Here is a 21,097-nt window from a genome sequence, read left to right as displayed (position 1 = left end):
GAGCTCCCCACCCCCCCCCCCCAAAAAAAATCCTTTCATGTGATTTGCTAGCAGAAAGCTATGTAGTATCTACCACTATCTAAACTCTCTTATAGATTTCTCCCTGGCAGCACTCAATTCCAAAATCTAAATACACCATGCCTCCTCACAACACACCAGCTCTGCAGCAGATTTGCAGCATATCTTTTCTACAGAAATCAAATCCAATCACAAGACCATCCAATAGGTCTTAGCAGCATAATCTTTCACCTACACATTAAGATGCAGCTTCCAATGATCTATATATAAAAATTCAGTTAAATTCTCGTTTTAGACTCTACACACAGAGGAAATGAAAATTTGCAGCGAAGATGACCTTTTTTACAATAAAAAGCTGCTTGTGTGAATCAGCTTAGCACTTGAGTCTTTTTGCGTGGTATTTACATGTCCAATGACTATCAACAGCCTTTCATTGCATACAACATTCATGTCTGTAATGCCCAAATTTTGCCAGGAAATGTTCATTTTAGTACATACTATGCAGCCAATCATTAAAGAACTTATTCTACCATGAAGGTTACCTTCAAGAAAGCCACTGCTTTAATAATACTCCACAGAACATTTTTATAGAGCATTTGAAGACAATATCTCTTCAGCCATATTCACATAGGCCACATGCCGCTTGAATATGTTCATTACTGGTCATTACCATGTATGCTCTGTCTGGATCATATTCAGTAGTCAAGAGTAATTGTCAGGGTCATTTGGAATGACAATCCAGTCACACTGAAATATATATAGATTTGCATTCATTACAATGAAATATTAAAAATCCTCACAGAATTTACTAATGAATAAAAAATCACTTGCTGAGTGTTCATTACAAAGAAACATCATTTTGAAGTCATATTTTGTGCATTATTACTGGGACTGAAAATTAATCTCTTCTCTGCAGACTTAAGTTTATGGCTTGAACGGTTTCTTTCATGAAAACAGCTCTAACCAGGAATTTGCTGGTGGGAAGAGAAACAAACTAATTCATTGTGAATACAACAGCAATGCTGAATGGTAAGACTTGATTGTCTGCTCTGCAATTCTAAGGAATTATTCTTTGCTGCAGAGCAAAAACAACATGTCAGGATAAACTCACAATGAAAAATATCCCTTTTCATAACCCTCATCAATACCCTGGACAATATGAAAGCAGTTCTGGTAAAATTGATGGTTTGGGCAGCATAACCTGCACAAGCCATATTGAAATCTCTGGAGGTATGGTACAGTCGGTGGTATTCCAACAAAAGACAGACAAGTCTGGTCTGTGAGACTCTAGAAATGTATCCCAACTGACGCTTAATGACTACTAAGAATGAGGACAGTATAAATGTGTCAGAATAAATATGAATGTGAGTGCATTCTGTGTTGTTGTCTGAGGTATTGTTCTTCTTGCTCCCTCAAGGAGCACGAATGGATATCCTGAGATACGGAAGAATAAAATGTGAGGTTGAGGTTGGTTGTCAGCAGACGGTGGGGTCAAACACAGATTCATGACGTTTGCTTGCGCGAGGTGACTGAGGTAGGCCTGCTTTCTGAAACTCTTCCAGATATTTTAAAAGGAGTTCACTGTTGGAGCGCACCACTATTGCAGTGTCGGGCTCTAAACAAGCTGTGCATTGGCAGCTCTACTCATTCTCTGATCTCATCAATTCATCACATATCTTGAGCAAATTGTGGCAATGGCACACCACAAATGAATTTTGTACAGCACCTGCTTAAATTATCAGAATCTGTTTGTGTTGAACCACTTGGGGTGGTAATTTGTGACCTGACATGATCATGAATTACCTGTTGACTGAGATCTACTTTACAGACGTATTGATACACTTTGTCATGATTGGCAGAACTCATCTTTGCATATTTCCAACACCGCGGTAACTCCCAGCTTTTAATTCCCTCATTGTGACTGGGATGGTTTAGAAGTAGCTTTAAGGTAAGCTGAGAGGAATAAAGAGAAGTAATTACATCTTGAACTTGAGGAGCAAATATTATCACATTTCTCTTCCCCTACTTACGACCTCTTGCCATAAACATTCCACAAACTCTATGACCTGATTTCCTATAAGAGCTCTACTACACACTATACTATATATATATATAATTTTTTTTTCCTGACAAATAATACAACAAAAATAAAAAAACAAGACAGCACAATAAAAGACAGAACGAAGCAGCATTCAACAGTTATTTCCGTACCTACATTTCACATCCTCTGTGCAGCAATATTAGACTTCATCTTGTCTCTTACATACTACATTCTAATGAATATGCCAAACTCATAACTTTGGCGCAAAGATATATGTATATACGTAAATATATATATATATATATATATATATATATATATATATATATATATATATATATATATATATATATATATATATATATATATATATATACATATATATATATATATATATATATATATATATATGTATATATTTACGTATAAATATATATATATATACATTATACAAGCCACCACTAACAACTGGCATAACCATATAACATACCCAGTGACAGTAATGGTGTCTACTCAACAGGAGAATTTTTCTTTCAGATTCAGTTTTCTTGCTTACACATTTCAGCTATTTAGGAACAACAAAAAAACAAAAGAAAAAAACAAACAAACAAAATATTCCAAAATTGTCAACACTAATGACAGCGAGATCTCATCCTTAGACCTATATTGATTAATCAACTATCATCAGTGAATTCCAAATATAAGTTTTTTCAAACTTTTGTCCATCCTAATTACCACCATCATGTCCACCTTTCAGCCACCTATTCCTTTTTACACACAAGGAGTCTAAAAGGCTTCACAAAAATTGTCCTTTTTTCATAAAATAAGAAAAGAGCATCAATAGACACAAAAGGTAATATCCCTGAGATAGGCAGAAAAGAATCCCTCCTCTTCTGTTCTTGTAGAGGGCAGCCTCCACATCACCTTGTAAACACTCCTCCAAACCTCTCCATCTCTCGACTGGTCAGGATGCCTGCCAAATGAGTTTGTGCTTTGTAAACCCAGCTTCGTTTCATTGTCCGCTCCACGGTGAAGGATAACTTTCAGCACAGCGGTCGTTGGAGTTAGCATTCGCTCCTTTCATTGTCAGTGGGAACCTCACATGGCCATCAGCTGACCTCAGAACCATTGGGACCTGACCCAAGACTATCCCAGACACAGGGATCTCCTGGAAAAATATTCATATACCCGTCTTGGTGGGGAGATCCCTCTGTCCAGCGTGTGGCAAATCGGGAATGATTGAGGAGATGTGCAGCCAAAGCGACAAGACACCAAAAAGGATCCACAAAGATTACGCTGAGTTGGTTTCAGGGTGGAAGAGATCAGATCCACACTCGGGTCAGGAGCCAAACACAGTGTTTCTTACTGGCGTTTTCTTGATGTTGTAATATTTGAGGAGTAAATGTTGGGGATGGCATTAAATTGATGTCCAAGGGCTTCCTCTGACCAGTACTCCATGCTATCACACTGTGCATGTCTTCACCGTCCTGTTTGGACGGCTCCTCTGTACTGTGGATCCATCTTCTTCGATCTCTGCGTCTGGATCGGAGATCACCATGGGTGACGGACTCCACCTCTCCCAAGAGTCCTCTCCCTGCGGGTCCTGGGGTTCACTTGGTGATGAACCCCTGCTGTAGCTGACGGGCGCCAAGCAATTCGATTTCAACACCTGCTGTGAATCGCTGTGGCGTGTCGGAGGTAATTTTTGGCTGGCTTTGGGATGTTGCTCTGCAACCGAAGGAAGGGTGGTGGTTGAAGTGGGCTGGGCCGAATTCCAACCCTCTTTGCCCCTAGAGGGGGCCCCCCTGTGACAGGATTCATCTCCTGAGGTATAACTGAGTCCCTGTGACGAGGGGGAATTAATACTGGATAACGGGTTCACATCGGTGGGAGGTAGGTGAGAAACATTGTGCTGGCTGCTACAAGTGTCTGTAGAGTCGTTGTGTGTGGAGGGTTTGTTGTATCGCACTGAGGTTTCAAGCTTGGATCCACAGAAGTCTCCGTTTGAGGTAGATGAGAGTGGAGGGATTTCTGCCTTCTTGTGCTCAGAAGCCTACAAATCAAACAGCAAAATAATTCTCATATTATTCAAATAAAGGAAGTGAAAGTTTATATACAAGACACAGATGCTACATCATACTTTTACATTCAGTTGTATGGTTCAAACATTTATTTTTTGGTCTGGAACAATACAACTTCCTGAAGAAATGTCATCCCAAAATTGTAGTGATTATGAGAGTGGAGTAATTTTCGTCAACCATTCCATACCATCAGTGTCACTGCCAACTATCTCTTTAATCTTTGTCAAATTTCAAATGATGTACAAATTAGATTCTCTGAGACAAGGGTAAACGGAAAAGGTGCTTTGCTAAAGCCTTAAAAATAGTTCCTTCCGATATTTTTAGCTTTTCTCTTTATCATTTCTGGACTGGTCCTGCGCTGTTCCCTTTCCTATGACATGCACACTAAGCATGCTAAAGTGGGTGAATGAAAGTCAGTATGATAGATAGCAGAGCCCTGCCTCATTAACCTGTGGAGTGGTATATATGTCTGGGCAGCTGATACTGTATACACACTGCTCAAATATTTTGGTGCATTTACACAGCATCTGTAGGTACATACCATTTCTCACGACTATGGATGACTAAAAATGTCACAATATCTGCAATACTGAGGTCAGATTAGAGATGGGAAGGACTTGTTTGAGTTGTCACTCACACTGTCGTCATTCTCCCCTGAATGATGGTCCAGAGAGGGATGTAGAACCCCTGACCCTGCCTGGGAGCTGTCATCCAGCGAGGCCCCTTCATCATAATTGCCCAAGGGCCCTGGGGGAGGGAAGGGAGCCCTGGCTTCCTTCTTCTGCCACCCTGGCAGCCAGTGACTACTGGTACCAGGGTACTGGGAGTGACCATTGGCCATGAGGTGGCAGTGACCATCCCCCCGTGGAGGTCCATGCCCATTGCTCTTGCCATGGCCTCCACTCCCCTTGGGGTTGTAGCCATTTTGAAGCTGAGATGGGGTGACCTGTAAAGGAAAACATGAATGCAGTCACAATTATGAGGTTTCTATACCTGGGCATGCAACCAATACAGTGAAGGGTATCCAATCTTCAGTAGGGATGGATATATTCCTTTTCAATATGAATCTTATTGAACACAAGACAAGAAACCTGACCATACACTGATTGTGAGATGTTTTTCTCATTATGCTATCTTGTGATCTATGTCTTGTGGTCTGATGTAACAATGAAACACATATCAACAACAATCAATCTAGACCCATGGATTGGGTGAAATTCCCAGTCTTTCCCCCCCCCCCCCCAGTGAACTACTATGTCTTCACAATCTATTGATCGTTATATGATAACTGCAATTCTAAAAGGTTTCTATAACAGCATATTATAACGATACAAGGCCCTATGATGCCAGTGCCAAAAAAAGTGGTTTCATAAAGTCACTAATGAAACCTAGCTATTGATCACATGAGAAGGTCACATCATAGGCATCCAATAGGTCACATCCTGTCCATTCAAGTGACCTCTTTAAGTAGTACGAGCCTCATCATCATCAGCTCATGACAGAACAGCTGCCACTGAGGGGACACAAATCATTCTGACAGGGAATAATTACATGACTTCCACATACCAAACCACTATTGCGCAATACCGTTCTTCTGTAAAGCTTCCATGAAAGCCTTTCAAATTCCTGGCCCATTCTCACCTGGCCGTTCCCATGGTAACGAGTCAACATGGGTAGTCCAGTGTCGGTCACCTCGTCATTGCAGGGCACAGACATGTAGACACGCTGGGAGCTTCCGTTAGGCCAGTAGTGGACACACGGGGTGTTGTTTTCTGGTGTGCAGTTACACGGCGGCGGCGCACTTCTCCTCCAACAAATGTGCCTTTTTATTGAATAAATGAACCCAAAACCCAAACTGTTCATGAACAGGTTCATCATAATCTAAACAGACATTTCATATACTTCATGTCTGATGTGAAATTCTGTGAGCAAGACATTCACACCAATTGCAGCTTCATTGTTTGAACATATTTTTCTAAATAAGTTCTGCACACACAAAAGTGCAATATATTCATCAACTGTCTGTTCCTTAAACACCAGTTATAAGTCAAATGACAATGAGATATTCAAATATTAATCATACCAGTATTAAGGACTGGCAAATTAAAACAAACACAAATGACATTGGTACTTTTCTCCTACAGGTGAATGTTGAACTTATATAGAGTGTAGACTGACTTAAACTTATCCTGCTAGCTGAAATGTTGATAAGGGAAATTTCTACACGTATAGCTGAACAGAAGAAATTAATAGAGAGAGGCAAACAAATAATGATAAAAGGAAATATGCACAGACAAACAGACATACATAGATACATGTCTTTCTGTCCTACCTGAACCTGTAGGTGATGAGGACTCCACAGATGATAATACAGACAAGAGACAGGCAAACTCCTATGAGGATCCCATCCTCCAGATTGTGGACATTCTTGCCATCTGCAGAAAAAAAAATGACAGGTAAGTTATCACTCATTTCTACCTGGCCTTTCCCTTATTCCAGGAGGCATCAATACTAGATGGAATGAAATGATTTCAAGTGGAATACCTCACAGAAAACATTCCATTGAATCATGATACGAGAGGGGACGGTCATATACAGAAAAATGGAGCACGTTATGGGAGAGTTGTGTAACGGTACATTAGAATACTCAACAAGTTACATGTATCTTTTGGCTTCACAAAATTGTCATCCTAATTGTATGACTACAAAATTCCTTGTTCAGCATTCCTTAGTTTGTAATCACATACTGTTCATGTTACAAGCTACCGAAGAAAATGTCCTTCATGACCCTTGTATGGAAATGCTGCATTCTCTAAATCTATTCAATCAATGTCTTGAGCTCCACATAGTCCTTTCTTCTGTTTTTTTTTTTTACATCTTTCAGCAATGGGAGGTTCAAGGTCAGAAGCATTTTGTCAAAACACTATTAATGGGTACCTTGTACGTTTTGGAGTCCCCTCTCCCCATTATCTTTCACCAAGTGGACTTGTGAACCTTTAGAATGTACTCAAGAGAGTCACAGCTAACAACATTTAAATGGTGGAGAGGCTTGGGAGAGCCTGCTACTGAGACTCTTGAGGACCCTTTAGAGGTTAATGGTGTGTCCATTCCTGGAATGATACAAGATTTGACTTGATCTCCTGAAGGAGTCAAGCATTTCCTTAGAATATCAGTGGAATGCCTAATACTTGTATCTGAAAAATGAAACATAAATGCTACCTCGGACGAGTTGACTTCCAACTATCTCCCATCCCCTTGATTCTCCTGACATAGAATTCCATTTCCTACCTGTGGGTGCAGTTGATAGGGTCTGTGCAGCCACGGCATCTGTAGGAGGACCATCTCCAGCCTGTGTGCCTGCTCTCACCTTGAAGTAATACTTGGTACCACTGGACAAGCTCTCTATGGTTGAATGGTGTGAGGAACCTATTGAGATCGAGACAAAAAAAAAATCATCTCTACTGTTATAAACAGGCTTCTAATCATCAGGGGAATTCCAGATAATTTCAGTACCACGATTCCATACATCACTCACACAGGATCAGAATGCAACATTAACATACAATTGTATCTATCAAAAGTGCCATTTGCAAAATTAAGTAAATGAGTTCAAATAACTAACTTACATGTCAGGTATCATGAAAAGATCTCATAACTCGATGTATACACTGTCAAAGCACTCATATCTGAGAGAAAAAAAAAATCATGGAATGTCACTTTCTACATTAATTTCAAAATATCTGGAGTATGCCGGAAATGCACAAGGAGCAATGAAAAATTAAGGAAAAAAAATAGAATATGAGACTTTTCCACTGCAAGAAGATGAGCTAGAGAAAAAGAGAGTTAGAGACACAGGTGAATAAAGACTGGGTGTGTGTGTTCAGAGGAAAAAGGACTCAAGTCAATGCTAAGAAATGGCATTGGTAGAGGGTCAGCCAAGGATCATAGAAGGTCAAGTTCTGTGACCCTTAAGGCTCTATGGTATGTCTGCCAGTCAGCATAGTTTGTATACCTTGAAGGGAGTCAGGGCCTCCTACCACCACCTGTCCCAAGGCATACTGGAGTCAACACTCTCTCTCATTGTGGCACAGTTGCCCTTTATACAGAGAAACCCATTCTATTCTCTAATACCTCCCACTGTTCACTCCCATCACACTTCCTAGTCACCCACTTTCATCATATCACATGGTCAACAAAATTCACTGGAGAAACCAATGTACATCATCCAAGTCCCTTTTCTCTGTATTCACTAGTCCTCTTTCCTAAAACTACAATTTAATTGCATAAGACGCTGTTTTCTTCAATTACCTTTTTTTCCAATTCATCTAAAAATTGTATTACTATGTGCAGCAGATAACCAGTTCTGGCTGAACTCTCGTAGCTTAGCTAAAATGAGAAAACAACCATCTTGCATGGGAAACAAGCCTAAAGAATAGTCCTGAGCTCCATCAAAATGACCAACAAATTCATATTCACTAATAAGGCAAACTACTGACGTATTTTCACATATACTTTTCTCCTCTTCCCCTCCCCCACAAAAAAAAGGATAAAAGGCAATATTTGATTTGCAATGCTATGATCTTTCAAAATCAGAAAATGGCAAGAGAAAGGTAAGGTGAAACTGTGACAGCTCGCCCAAATATCTGATCTACATCCCTGAGATAGCTTCTAACATACCATGTCGCAAATTGGAAAAGAATGACAGCACCAAGTACAATTAATTACAGCCCAAAACCATTTGAGTCATTTCCTGAAGCCTGTGAACGCCTAATCTCTTCAACGCACCACAAGCTTTGGCAACGTTTGAAGAAGGCTCAAACAGGAGTGATTATGATAGGTTTGGAAGGGGAGCTAATTAATGTCCTCACACCTATACATGGTTTGAGGTGTCACAAACTCATGAACAAGCTTTGCAAGTCAAAGTACATTGTCCTAATGAACTCGCCAAACTTCGCTAATCACACAATCATGTGTCCCTTCTCCTTCCCTAAACTCGTGGGGTGGGGAATGACGTGAAATGAAGGGAAAACCCTTTGTGGTTCCTTGCGCGCATGAATCTTTTAATCTTCTTTCATCAATGTCCTTGCTGATGATTATGAAGTACAAAAATGTTAAGATACTGCTCTCTTTCAATGACATTAGAAACTTTTTTTTCCTTATACGAAGTCCTGCATAATAACAATAATATATTGGCTATTCCTCCACCATAAGAAATGAAGTTCACATTTCCAGTATGGTATATGTTTGTGTGTTAATACAAAGAAGTGGTTTTGGTTATTTCACAAAAAAGAATGCTACAGATAAATCTTTTTACTGCATACTCCATTTCTGTTTCATAGCCTGTTTCTGTGAGAAGACGCAGGCTGCTGGGTTGATGGTCATTACAAATCATGTCCCTTGCAACATATCACATGACACCCTCCTGTAGCCTGGGCTAATTTGACCAATGCCATTCCTGATAAGTTGACCGTTAAACCATTCCACTTTCAGGGTGCTCTGTTACGGAAACCCAATCCATCTTCCTGGCAGGGCTGGGGAGAGAGCTGGGCATTTTGACCCTTGACCTTAGCGTCAGCCACATCCACAAGACAAAAATTGACCATGACGTCCGCCTCTGCCATTAGCAGAGAAGCATGTACTCAAATTTCTACCTGCGACTTAAGACTAGTCCTTCCATCCTCTAAAAGACATATCAAACCGATTGGAAAATATACCACTAAATCGCAGTAGTTATTAGAATGCAGAAAAAGAAAAATAGAAAATCTTGTCCTTTCAACTCACATCACATTACATTGCATGTTTGACTATTTAAAGACTGCGAATAATTTTAGTGGATAAAATGAGGTTTAGTGAAGACTTGTCGCACTTACAGTAACATCAATGTTTCTCTTAGAAAGCAAGCAATATATTCCATGACATAGTACTATAAAAGTGGACATTTTTGCGGTGTGGAAATTTTCACGCATTTCTCACGACCAGACACTAACACGAAAATAAGAGCACGCAAATATTTTTGCTCGCTGTATGCGGCTGTATGTATCACTAATTAATGTCTTGACTCTGCAGCTGCTGTCAAATCATAGACATGCAAATATCCGGCCAAGGGCGAAAAATTTTTCACATAAAAATATCCCCTTTCACAGTTAGCTTCCTACAGTCTGCTTGCACGCTCTTTCAGTTAAATCAAATTCCAGCTGAAATGAAGGCATAATTTTTAAGTCAAGAACTTCCTGCTATGCCAGAGGGAATAAATCCTTTCTCTATTATCAAACAAAAACCTGCAATCACCGGAGTGAGATTTCTAGTTAGTTTTAGCCTGTAGTACCTTCACCACTTCAGCAATACTTCAAGCTCTAAGACAAGAGATTTCCTCTACTCAAGAGATGACAGCTAATACTTGGGGCTGCCCTTGGCATCACATTACCAATTCAAACACTAATTCAGGATATTTGATTCATCTACAGCTATACCTGCCATTTCTATTTGCTTAGAATATAAAATAGGAGTACTAAATTAGATGAGTGAATAGATGAATGAATAAGATACTTGTGTGTGTTTGTTTGCTTGTCTGTTTGTTTGTTTGTTTGCTTGCTTTGTCCTGACATCCATTTAAAGAAATGAACACAATGTCTGAGTGAACACTGCCCAGTATGTCAAATTTGATTATGATTAATACTCTCATTCAGTTGAGATAACTTTGAGGAAAGTTAAACAAGCTGTTGGGTTTTTTTTTCCAACGATGCACACATTTCACTTTCTAAGTATTATATACCTATCAAGGAACATTTGCAGCAGTGATATCGTACACTCCTTTATGGTAAGAATTGTAGGGAAATGTCATTCAGAGAAAGGAATGCCAATTGCTTTCATCCAAGGTCCAAGTTGCGATCTTATAGAAGGGTAACCATGATCAAACAGAGGTCCAAGGGCAGCTCCTTGAGTCAACTTCAGACTTATAATACCCACATCAATATATCATGGGTAGCAAAATTCATTTTATTTTGTCAGTTAAAACACGCTGCAACACTAACAAGCCGGCAAAATGACTCCAGGAAGAGAAGAGGGAGTTGTTATACGAACACTCCAGGAAATGTAGTTTCACATTCATTTGGCAGCCTCAATAAAAACTCTGCCCTGATTCCCAGACTGTGTCAGGTGGCTCAAGGTTGGCCTAAAATGCCTGGAACAAGATATCATTCTAGACCACCATCAAGTTTATCATCTCCCTGAATCATTGAGACCTGTTCACACTGCTTGGAACATTTTTTCTTCTTCTCCAACAATTGAATCTGTCACATCGTACAAGGCACTCTCCTAAGTATATAATTCCCATTCAAAGAGTAGGAAGCTTTATATCCAAGTGAGAAGACAAGAATTTTATTCAAAGAGAATCTGAGAAATGAAAAAATGTTATAAGAGAAAAAAAACCTCAAACAAAAGACAGACTCAATGGGAAATGATCCAAGATATTGTTTTTCCTTGTCAGAAAATGTTTAGTGTAAAATGCTTACTGGTATACAATATTGGTACTGGAGCTTTATAATCTTCACTCCAAAAATTTTTATTTCTATCTAACTTGAAACGATAGGATTGACATAATTTTATTGTGGCTGCACCTGCTGTTATGATAAGATATGTCACCATTCATCTTACTACCTGAAACTAACTGAAACTTGAATATGCCAGTTAAAGCTTAGTCATGAGCCTGATTCAATATATACAGAGGTTTGGGTGGTCTATCAACAAATGTTTCCCTATTCCATATTTTTCTTCTCTATTTTGAGGATAAGTTTACATGAACTACGCAGAAAGAAAGAGATTAATCATCGAAGTTCAATGACCATCATCGCACTTTGCTAAGAATAAACTTCGCCAAATGTCATGTGAGATTTGTGACTCGTTATTATTACTTTGGAATATTTACGACTGTCTCTGAGCTCGCAGGAAGCAAATGCAAATAATCCCCTACCTAGATGGGTCTGCAGTTTCACAAATGGAAACAGGATTATACGGATGGGCTACCCCATGTCAGTGCTTCTTACTGTTCTTGCAAATCAAGCAGACTTTCAGGAGGCTGGTACAGCAATGACTGTCCATCCAGGCCATGCATTTACAACCCAAACATTTCAGCATCAATTAATGCCATTGGCAAGATCTGAAAGTATGGCTATGTAGGCCTACAAGGTGGAGAGCACACCATCTGTGGAAGCATGGAATCTAGACAGCTAACACTAACACCTTGAATAATCCTAAAGGAGCCACATGTAGAAAAATTCAGCAGTATGACCAGCTTACATGACCGCCGAGTTGGCTGTCACTTATCGCAACACACCTCTTTCATGGAGTGGGAACGCGCCTCAACTGGTATTCAGCAATTAGGTCATGTTACCATGCCAGCAGTGTGACACAATTTCTCCTTTTGACCCCCCTCTGCCCTCTTCGCTCTGGAGGTCGGGGGTCAAGTTTGGATCCCACTGGGCTGCCTGGATGAAGGGGAGGACAAGGCAGCAGCATTCTCACTGAGAGGGAGGTGAGGGAGGTTGCAAGCTGGTTCCACCTGTCATCAAACACTCGTCTGCAGAGGAGTTTTATGTCTGCAGACGCATGTCTGCCTCAGGGAGCTCTGTGTACAATGTAATGCTGAGTTCTCTACATCTACATGCAGACTACCACCAAACTGCATGCAATTTGAGGTGTCTCTGTGAGATAATTATTGACAGAGGATAGAAAGACACTTTAGGGAAGAAATTTGAGTTCCCTCGAGAGTTTATGAAACCACAACCACGCTATAAATGCTTGTTCAGTGAAAGTGATAATCAGGTTTTACTCAGCAGAATATATAACACTTAAAGAAATCGTCTTTCTAGATATTTTTGAATCTTAGCTGATTCAGTCCTATTTCTTCTTGCAGAGTTCCTTGTACAATATTGTATAATTCTTTGAAGTAAGATAGTAAGAGACTACCAGAAAAAAAAGGGGGGTAGGTGATAGAGACAGACTGTAGCTATAGCTAACTTAACCCCTTCCCCTCTCTTGTGATGCTCTTCTTTTTTTTTTTTCCAGGAAGTCTAGCCTTATTTTGGTTATTGGGTACAATGTATGTTCATATCTTCTTCTTTCCCCTATATCATATCTTACTTTTTTATTTTGATTGAATTTTGTTTTTAACATGTGATGTATGTGTGTGTGCAGTCGTGTGTGGCTGTTCGTCCGTTAAGAGCATCTACAATATTTTTCCCCTCTTTCTCTCTCCTCTCTCAGCTCCACAGACTGGACAGGGCAGACCACAAGGCAAGTATTCACCATTCCACGGTGGTCTCACGTCAGTGGAATGCCAGGCGGGCTAGTTCAAGGTCTCTGAGTTTCCCCTTTCCAGGGCCCCACCCTCCCCTAGGGAGTTGCTTGATGACTTGCAGCAAACGCTTTGCCCATCTCATATTGGGTGGATCCAGGCTATTCAGGCCCAAATAGTCAAAACTCTATATCCTGTTTTCTACTCAAATGTGCAACTGACACAAAATTCTGTTCAAGACTGAGTACTAACAAAGATGACCACAAGAATTCTTCTCATGTGATGACAGTTTCCTTGTTCTCTCCTTCACAAACTGGAAACACTTAATACATCAACCTGACATGTCAGTCATCAATATTAATTAGTGTAGCTAACTTTGGCAAGTATGAATGACCTATAGATACTCTTGCCATTCTCCGACCCCCAGCCGTCATTAATCAACAATTCTTTTTATTCCTACATCAGCTGGCCCCCAAGATTCCCTCCCATCCTCAGTGGAGGTATGGACAGGGTCTGGACATCTGTCACTTCCAGAAGGGCTCTCCACAACAAACATTTCATCACCACCCCCTCATGGCATACATCTCTCGGGCATATCTGGTGTTCGGCTCTCTGGCGAAGAAAGAGGCCATCTTGCCACACACATCAGGCACTTGTACTCTCTCATGGAATAAAGCCAAGTTTGCAAAGCTCAATATTCCGCTTATTTGCAGTTCTGACATCAGTGACAAGTGTGACAAGTTTCTCGCATGTGGCAAAAATTCTGGTGAAGACACCTGCTTTCTGATATCAAAATTCCTTTCACATAACTCTATCATTGTCATTTCAAGGGTTTGCAATCACACAAACATAATAATGTATTATTACTTTGCAATGCAGGCTTCACTAAAACATCAAGAACACCTTCCAAATATGATAGCACTTCCATTCATTCTTCAAAGACCATAGTATCCCTTTTTTTTTTCAATACGATGAAAATAATTTCCTCAGGTGTCAGGTATGGCTAATAAATACCATAACAGGCTAAGGGGAAACTTGCAATTTTTATAAATTTTCTACACAAACATTTTGTTTGTTTTTGTTTTCTGTTTTTCGCTGAAAACAGACTAAAAGTCATGTATAATCAGATTTTAGCATGCAATTATCAAGGTAAAATAAATTGCATAGCATTTAATATTCCTGGGACCGCAAACTTTGATAAAGGTGTTACAAGGTAATAGTGAACACTTGTAGATACTTAACCAGATCAGGATGATACAACTGCGCTATGAAAATCATCTAATTTTAGGTGAAAAAGTTCTGAACTTTTTGCTGTCTCATGTTCAATGATATCCTCTCTATACCACAATGGGTGTATATCCCTTAAGATTATAACAGCATCATATCAGATATAATTATAAAACACACACACACACACACACACACACACACACACACACACACACACCTACAAAACAAAGAAAAACAGAATTCATTTGTCAAATATCCAGATCTCTAAAAGTTAGCAACTGGACCTGAAATTGAATATTGTCACTTCAACCTCAATACTGAATGCACAAGTCATTGCTTTCCTGACAAAACTTCGTTGATATTTCTATATGGGTGACAGAGAACTACTTGAAAACTTAACAAATCAGTAAGAGAAATTAAGGGGTATGTTTTTTGTTGTGTTTTTTTTTCATCTCGCGAACCAGAATATGTAAGATCAAATTCATCAGAACGCTGAATTTGTGTTCATGGAAATTACGAGGTGGAGGAAGGAGAGGCAGAGATGAAAGAAAAGAGAGGAAGGAGGAAGAAAAGAAGGAGGAAGAAGAGGAGGAAGAGGTGGAAGACAAGAGAAGAAAAGGAGGAGGTAGAGGAGGAGTACAAAGAGGAGGATGAGGAGGAAGAGGAGACAAGGGAAGGAGAAGTCAGGCCAACAGTGTTAGCACACAGTGATATCATTTATCCCTTTCATCTACAAGATGTATGGAAGAAGACTGGAAGGAACTCACCATCCTTTTGCTCACACTCCCAGCTTTCCTCAGGCACATTAGGATCCTTCTGGTACATGACGGTGTAACGGGTGATGATACCATTGGGCTTGGCTGGTGGCTTCCATATCACCTTGACGGTGTGGGGGTCTACCGGTTCAGCCTCAACCGATGACGGAGGGTCCGAAGGTTCTACGGGAAAGGAGAGAGAGGGGGGAGAATCAGGTAAGATTTAGGTGGGAGATGTTTACCTTTGCACCTCAGTGGATGAAAGTTAAGTGATTGATTTCGGAAATATTTCACAATTCCACGGTAATCACAAAATGTGCACAGACAAATACACACATCGAATGATAGCTTATCTCAGTGGATTATTTCATAATACAGTGTACATATCAAGTCAGACTCATTACTTGTTTCCTTTGTTACACAAATAAAAACTTTACTGTCTTTTTTTCCTGTTTTTGGTAATCTTGTCTTTTGGCCTCTACAAGCTTCACTACAGATGTACACATGACCCGATTTACCAAAGCTTATCAATTGTATGAAGTTTTAATCTTACCAGAAAATTCACCAGTGAAGTTCTAGGCAATCATGTTCCCTTCAGGATGACATTTTTGTAGCTTTTTACAGTGAAATATATGAGGAAAACTACACTTCATCGGTATTCAAGATATCACAAGTTACTCTATAGATATCAATTTTATCAAGAAATAATCAAGCATGGTCACGCAGGTTAAGAGATGAACAGGTAGAGAAACTTGAGATAAAACATAACAGTAAATCGTGTCTCTAGCAAGAGTAGCAGCGTTAAGATATGAAATTTGAAAGAAAACAATGGGGAACAAAGTAGGAAATAGAAAAAAAAAACAAAGACAAAATCATGTAGATAATTATCTTACTGTCTTCCAGGGTAAAGACACGAGACAAGGGACTGGCAATAGAGGGCGTCTGTGAAGTACCAACGGAGCGGATCTTGTACTCATATTCAGTGAATGGCAGGAGGTTATTCAGTAGTAGCTGGTGGGTTGACCTGTTATCAGAGAAAGCAGAGAATCAGAAAGATTCCACATTAAATTCATGACATCCAAGGGTTATGGGACATATACATATTCTGATATGACTTATTAAAACTGCTTGTACAGAATTACAACTGATTTCACTAATAAGCAATTGATAGTGGATCTATTACATAGTAAGGTATTATTTTGAAGTTTGAAAAGCTCATAGAGTTTCCTTGTGGCTTGTGAAATATAATGAAGACTCTTGTAAATCTTTTAATAGATCAACATTCAATGATCTCAATATCTGAGACTTGTTTGAGATTAGTTTGCAGTATCATAGATCTCTTTTCATATACAAGATTTCACTTATCATGTGGCTATTTCTAATGCTTCTGTCACATCAAAAATATTTTTGTCAAGGGGTATATTCTCCTTTGATGTGGATGAATATAAGGAGCCAAAGGAACTGTGTTTGACTGTCAACATCCTACTAGATAACCTAATACTCAAACACACACGTTTACCTACCCATTCAGAGAAATGGATAAATTGCCCAGTACATTGAGTTTGGACACAAAGACATTCTTTGCATTCTGTTCATGACATGAACCCTCCCAAAGTTGAAGTCAATCTCAGTACTAATTACAGCCAATCTGACGCAATGCCCTCTACTCAATGCAATCTTTTGTAAGAGCAATGTTAGCCACCACCGTGTCATTAATATACTGTGTACGCAGTTATTTTCACATACAGATATTTTCGCGAATGACGAGGTAATAGACATTTCGCGGGATGTTGTTTTTGCGAATCGACGCCGACGCTTACGTTAATGCTCTGGGAACAAAGCGCACGAGGACATTTTCGTGTGTTGTTAAATTCACGATCCAACTGTGATTCACGAAATTTGCACAAATTAAACCCTTGCGAAAATATCAGCTTATACAGTACTGAGAACTCACCCATCAACTTCCATATGTTTGGTCACGTTGCCTCCACGCACACTGTACTCAATGATGAAGCTGACGATCTTCTTCTGCGTGTGGGGCTTGTCCCATTGGATCAGTACAGAGCTGGCTGACTGGCCAGTGGCGTTGAGTATAGCCGGTGGTGGCAAAACATCTGGGTACATCACAACTGGACAGACAGACAGACAAAACATATTTTTTACCCCTCTTGATTGACCACACTGGAGCGTCAACAGTCATCTCTTCCAGTCATGTTTGAATATGTAATTTCTCATGACAAACACAACACTGCCTAACTAGAAAGCTATAATTGAGCTATTTGTTTTTGGGGGAAAGGACTGTGACATTGCATGTCAATGCAAGAAAATATATCTATTAACCAGTTGAGGACGAGTCCTGAGTATACTCTGGCAAGCATCTATGGGAAATGCGTATAGCAAAATGAAAATGTCCTCAACTGGTTTAGCAAACTCTTGCCGATCTGAAAGAAAAAAAAATACACAAAGATAGTCCATCCCAAAGAGTGAAGTTGAAAACCTGTTGTATTTAAGAATGAGATTAATTAATTGCACTTTAGCCAGACCACTCAGGCACTACAATGTGAACAAGTCTGACAGGAAAGCCATAGTGACACAATAGGGATTAGGAGGATTAGTTAATCTCTTTTATTGGCAATTGGTTTCCAGAAATCCTATCAGGGAAAAAAGCACTCCAGTTGCCAATTGGCAAACATTGCACGGTAAGGGTTAACTGCAAATAATAATAGCTACAATAACACAACCATTTTTCACCCTCTTCTACTTTTTGGTTCAAATAGAGGGAGAAATCAGTCTTAAGCTAACTATGAAATAAAAAGAACAAGTAACAAAAATATCAAACATCCCATCTATTAAGACGTTAATCCTCTTCTACAGGAGTCTGTCTCAGACATTAGCTCTCCTGCCAGACAAATGCCTCCCTTTATGGGTGGATATTACCTAAGTGTATCACAAAGCTACGTGGGCAGCTTCTCAGACATCAGAAATGAGGAACGGTGGAAACGGAATCCTGGGTACTTAAGACCGATGATTTGTTAACCCAATTTATTTGCACATATTCATACCTGAGGTATCGTACACCTCCTTAGCAAAACCAGATACAGGACACAGATAGCAGTAATCCTGCAGATATAAACATTTCTACCTACATTACTCCATTTCATCTTATCTTATGGCAGTATATAAAATTGTTGTGCTTTTATACCCCAAATGACCTACCCACTCCCCATCCCTAAAGCTTGAGCAGATAAGGCCCCCTCTTCTTGTAACCATGATAATATGAAAATTCTACAGTACCGGCCTGAAAGAAAGAATCCACCTGTTATCAGTGCTAGATGAAAGTCTGGTACAGTTGAACCTCTCTTATCCAGCCTCCCTTTATCCGGATCTCTCTATTATACGGACGCAATCTCGCCGTGATTTTTTTTAAATAATTACGGGAGGAAAGGGGGATTCCCAACTCCTTGAGATCTCCTACACAAAACATAATGAATTACATGTACTTGATACATTTCTTAATAATTATTTAGGTAAATCATCTCAAGAATTTATAAAAGAAAATGATTTCATTCTTGCAAACACGAACCTCTATTTTGGGGTCTGTTACTGAGTGTAACAATGAAAAGGTTGCAGTATACACATTACTACATGTGGTACTACAATGGGCTACATCAGTACATGTGTATGTACATACTACATGTATAAAGCATTGAGTCTCCCGTATCCGGCCAAATCCCTCATCCGGATGAGCCCCGGTCCCGACTTGTCCGGATACAAGAGGTTCAACTGTATTTTAGTTTTCTATCTCACCTGGTGGAGGCGGTGTCTTGGTTGTCTGAGTTGAATATCGGCCATCTCCAAACTGATTGAAGCCAAGAATACGAACATTGTACACAGTGCTGGGATCTGTAGGGTAGAAACACGATACAAACAAGAAAATTGCCATTTATCAAGTAGTGAGGATATACTGTTGGAATGTATAATTGCAACAGAATTCAGTCACATAAAGCTGTTCATATCACATGGTACAAACTGCAGAAATGTTTCCAAAGTTTAATATTCAACACATGCACTAACAACATCCACTGCTTGTTTGCAAGATAACGGGAAGTCGTGATGAAGACATGCAACCCTCATGAAAGTACACCAAAGGTAGGTCAGTATACATATGATGTACATCTAAACTGAATAATGAAAGGGTACAGATTTATTCATTATTTACACCTATCAGCTACCCTGAAAAGACAATTTTCCATGTCTGGATGACCCTTTTGTCAAGTTTGGTTAAACATACCTGCAGTTATTTCAACAATAAAAGATACTTCTCCCGGTTGAGCTCTGGTTTTCCTTACACTCTCAATGGTGCCTTTTTTTACAAATTTTCTCTCTTTCTTTTCTGGCTTTTCTTTTCTTTCTTTCTTTCTTTTATTTATTTATTATCATTTTTTTTTTTTGGGGGGGGGGACCTAAGGCCAAGGCCCTTGTGAACCATGACACTCACTACAACAAAAAAACACAGTACTGCATGTTCAATGCATTTTGGATTCAATCTACAGGTGAATTTCCACATAGATTAAGTAATAAATGTTCTTTAGAAGTTGCCAGTGCCCATTTATCACTATTGTTATGCCCTAATTAAGGGATCAAGTTGGATTATCATCATGATTGCCATATTCTGTTCTCAATTTATAAAAGCATTTATACATTATACATTTTGTTCAGTATGGTTAAGATCTTAAAAAGAAGTTAAAAACATGCTAAAGAGGAAATCCATCCCCCCCCCCAAAAAAAAAAATAGATAAACTTCAAAAGAAAGGGTAAAATATCTCCCACAGAATGATACAAAAATGACAAAAATTTGATAAGAAATAAGGAAGATATGACATTTTGAAATTTCACATTTTTCGGAAAACATTTCTTGACCAGTCCTCATGAATATTCAAATCAGCGAGTTCAGAATGTCATGCTCTCACAATTTCTCATCCTCAGCTGTATATAGATATAAAAAATGTCTTAAAACCACCCCCCCCCCCCAAAAAAAAAAAAAAAAAAACCAATACAAAACAAAACACAAATGTTGATTCTGATATTTCTTGGTATGGGAACATCCTTTTACTTGTATAAGCTGAAAGTAAGAATTTTTCTCAATTTCCACATATAACATACATAAATTTCTTTTGAAGTTTATTTATTTTTGGGGTGGATTTCTTCTTTACGGGTAAAAGGGATAGGGGGACTTGTCTTTGAGGCCCACCCCAGTCTCCCAAGAGAGCTACAGCCTCCCATTCAAGCACGTCATCTCTACAAAAGATATAAGATTATGCCTGTATACCACCTATCGCATGTATGAGAGTGCTTCTGTGAATGTGCATGTACGTGGTATGTGTGTGCATGTATGTTTGTGTGTACACTGTATGTATATAGGTGTGGATGTGGTTATATGTGGATGTGGGTGTCATCTTAGTAATCAGAATAAATTAGAAAGGCAGGGACAAAGAGATAGAAACTGACAGTTCTGATACTGATACAAAGACAAACACAGAGAAATTTTTAAAAAAAAGATTAAGGAGCACATTTGGTAACAAGGTAAATAACACCACACAATATTACAGTAAAAACACCATACAAATCCGTAACTCAGTAAGATTCATATTCCATAAATTCTCTCTATTTATATTTCAGC

General features: G+C 39.2%; 1 protein-coding gene across 1 annotated transcript in view; it reads right to left on the bottom strand.

Moving 5' to 3' along the window:
• Positions 1 to 2,556: 2,556 nt before the first annotated feature.
• LOC139732786 (protogenin B-like) overlaps positions 2,557 to 21,097 on the bottom strand; it is a 101,225-nt gene continuing 82,684 nt past the window's right edge. Inside the window, exons 11-19 of the mRNA XM_071643630.1 lie at positions 19,225 to 19,320; positions 17,372 to 17,546; positions 16,311 to 16,441; positions 15,430 to 15,600; positions 7,439 to 7,566; positions 6,473 to 6,567; positions 5,782 to 5,962; positions 4,778 to 5,086; positions 2,557 to 4,112 (exon numbers count right to left, since the gene is read on the bottom strand). Of these exons, the coding sequence (XP_071499731.1) occupies positions 3,522 to 4,112; positions 4,778 to 5,086; positions 5,782 to 5,962; positions 6,473 to 6,567; positions 7,439 to 7,566; positions 15,430 to 15,600; positions 16,311 to 16,441; positions 17,372 to 17,546; positions 19,225 to 19,320 (1,877 nt within the window). The 3' untranslated portion in view covers positions 2,557 to 3,521. The remainder of the gene's footprint in view (positions 4,113 to 4,777; positions 5,087 to 5,781; positions 5,963 to 6,472; positions 6,568 to 7,438; positions 7,567 to 15,429; positions 15,601 to 16,310; positions 16,442 to 17,371; positions 17,547 to 19,224; positions 19,321 to 21,097) is intronic.

Source organism: Diadema antillarum, unplaced genomic scaffold (genome assembly GCF_040938485.1).
Source record: "Diadema antillarum isolate AM-2024a unplaced genomic scaffold, OU_Dant_1.0 seq00000447_RagTag, whole genome shotgun sequence".
NCBI lineage: Eukaryota > Metazoa > Echinodermata > Echinoidea > Diadematoida > Diadematidae > Diadema > Diadema antillarum.
Note: the sequence above shows the minus strand (reverse complement) of the source record. Positions and strands in the feature narration are given on the sequence as shown.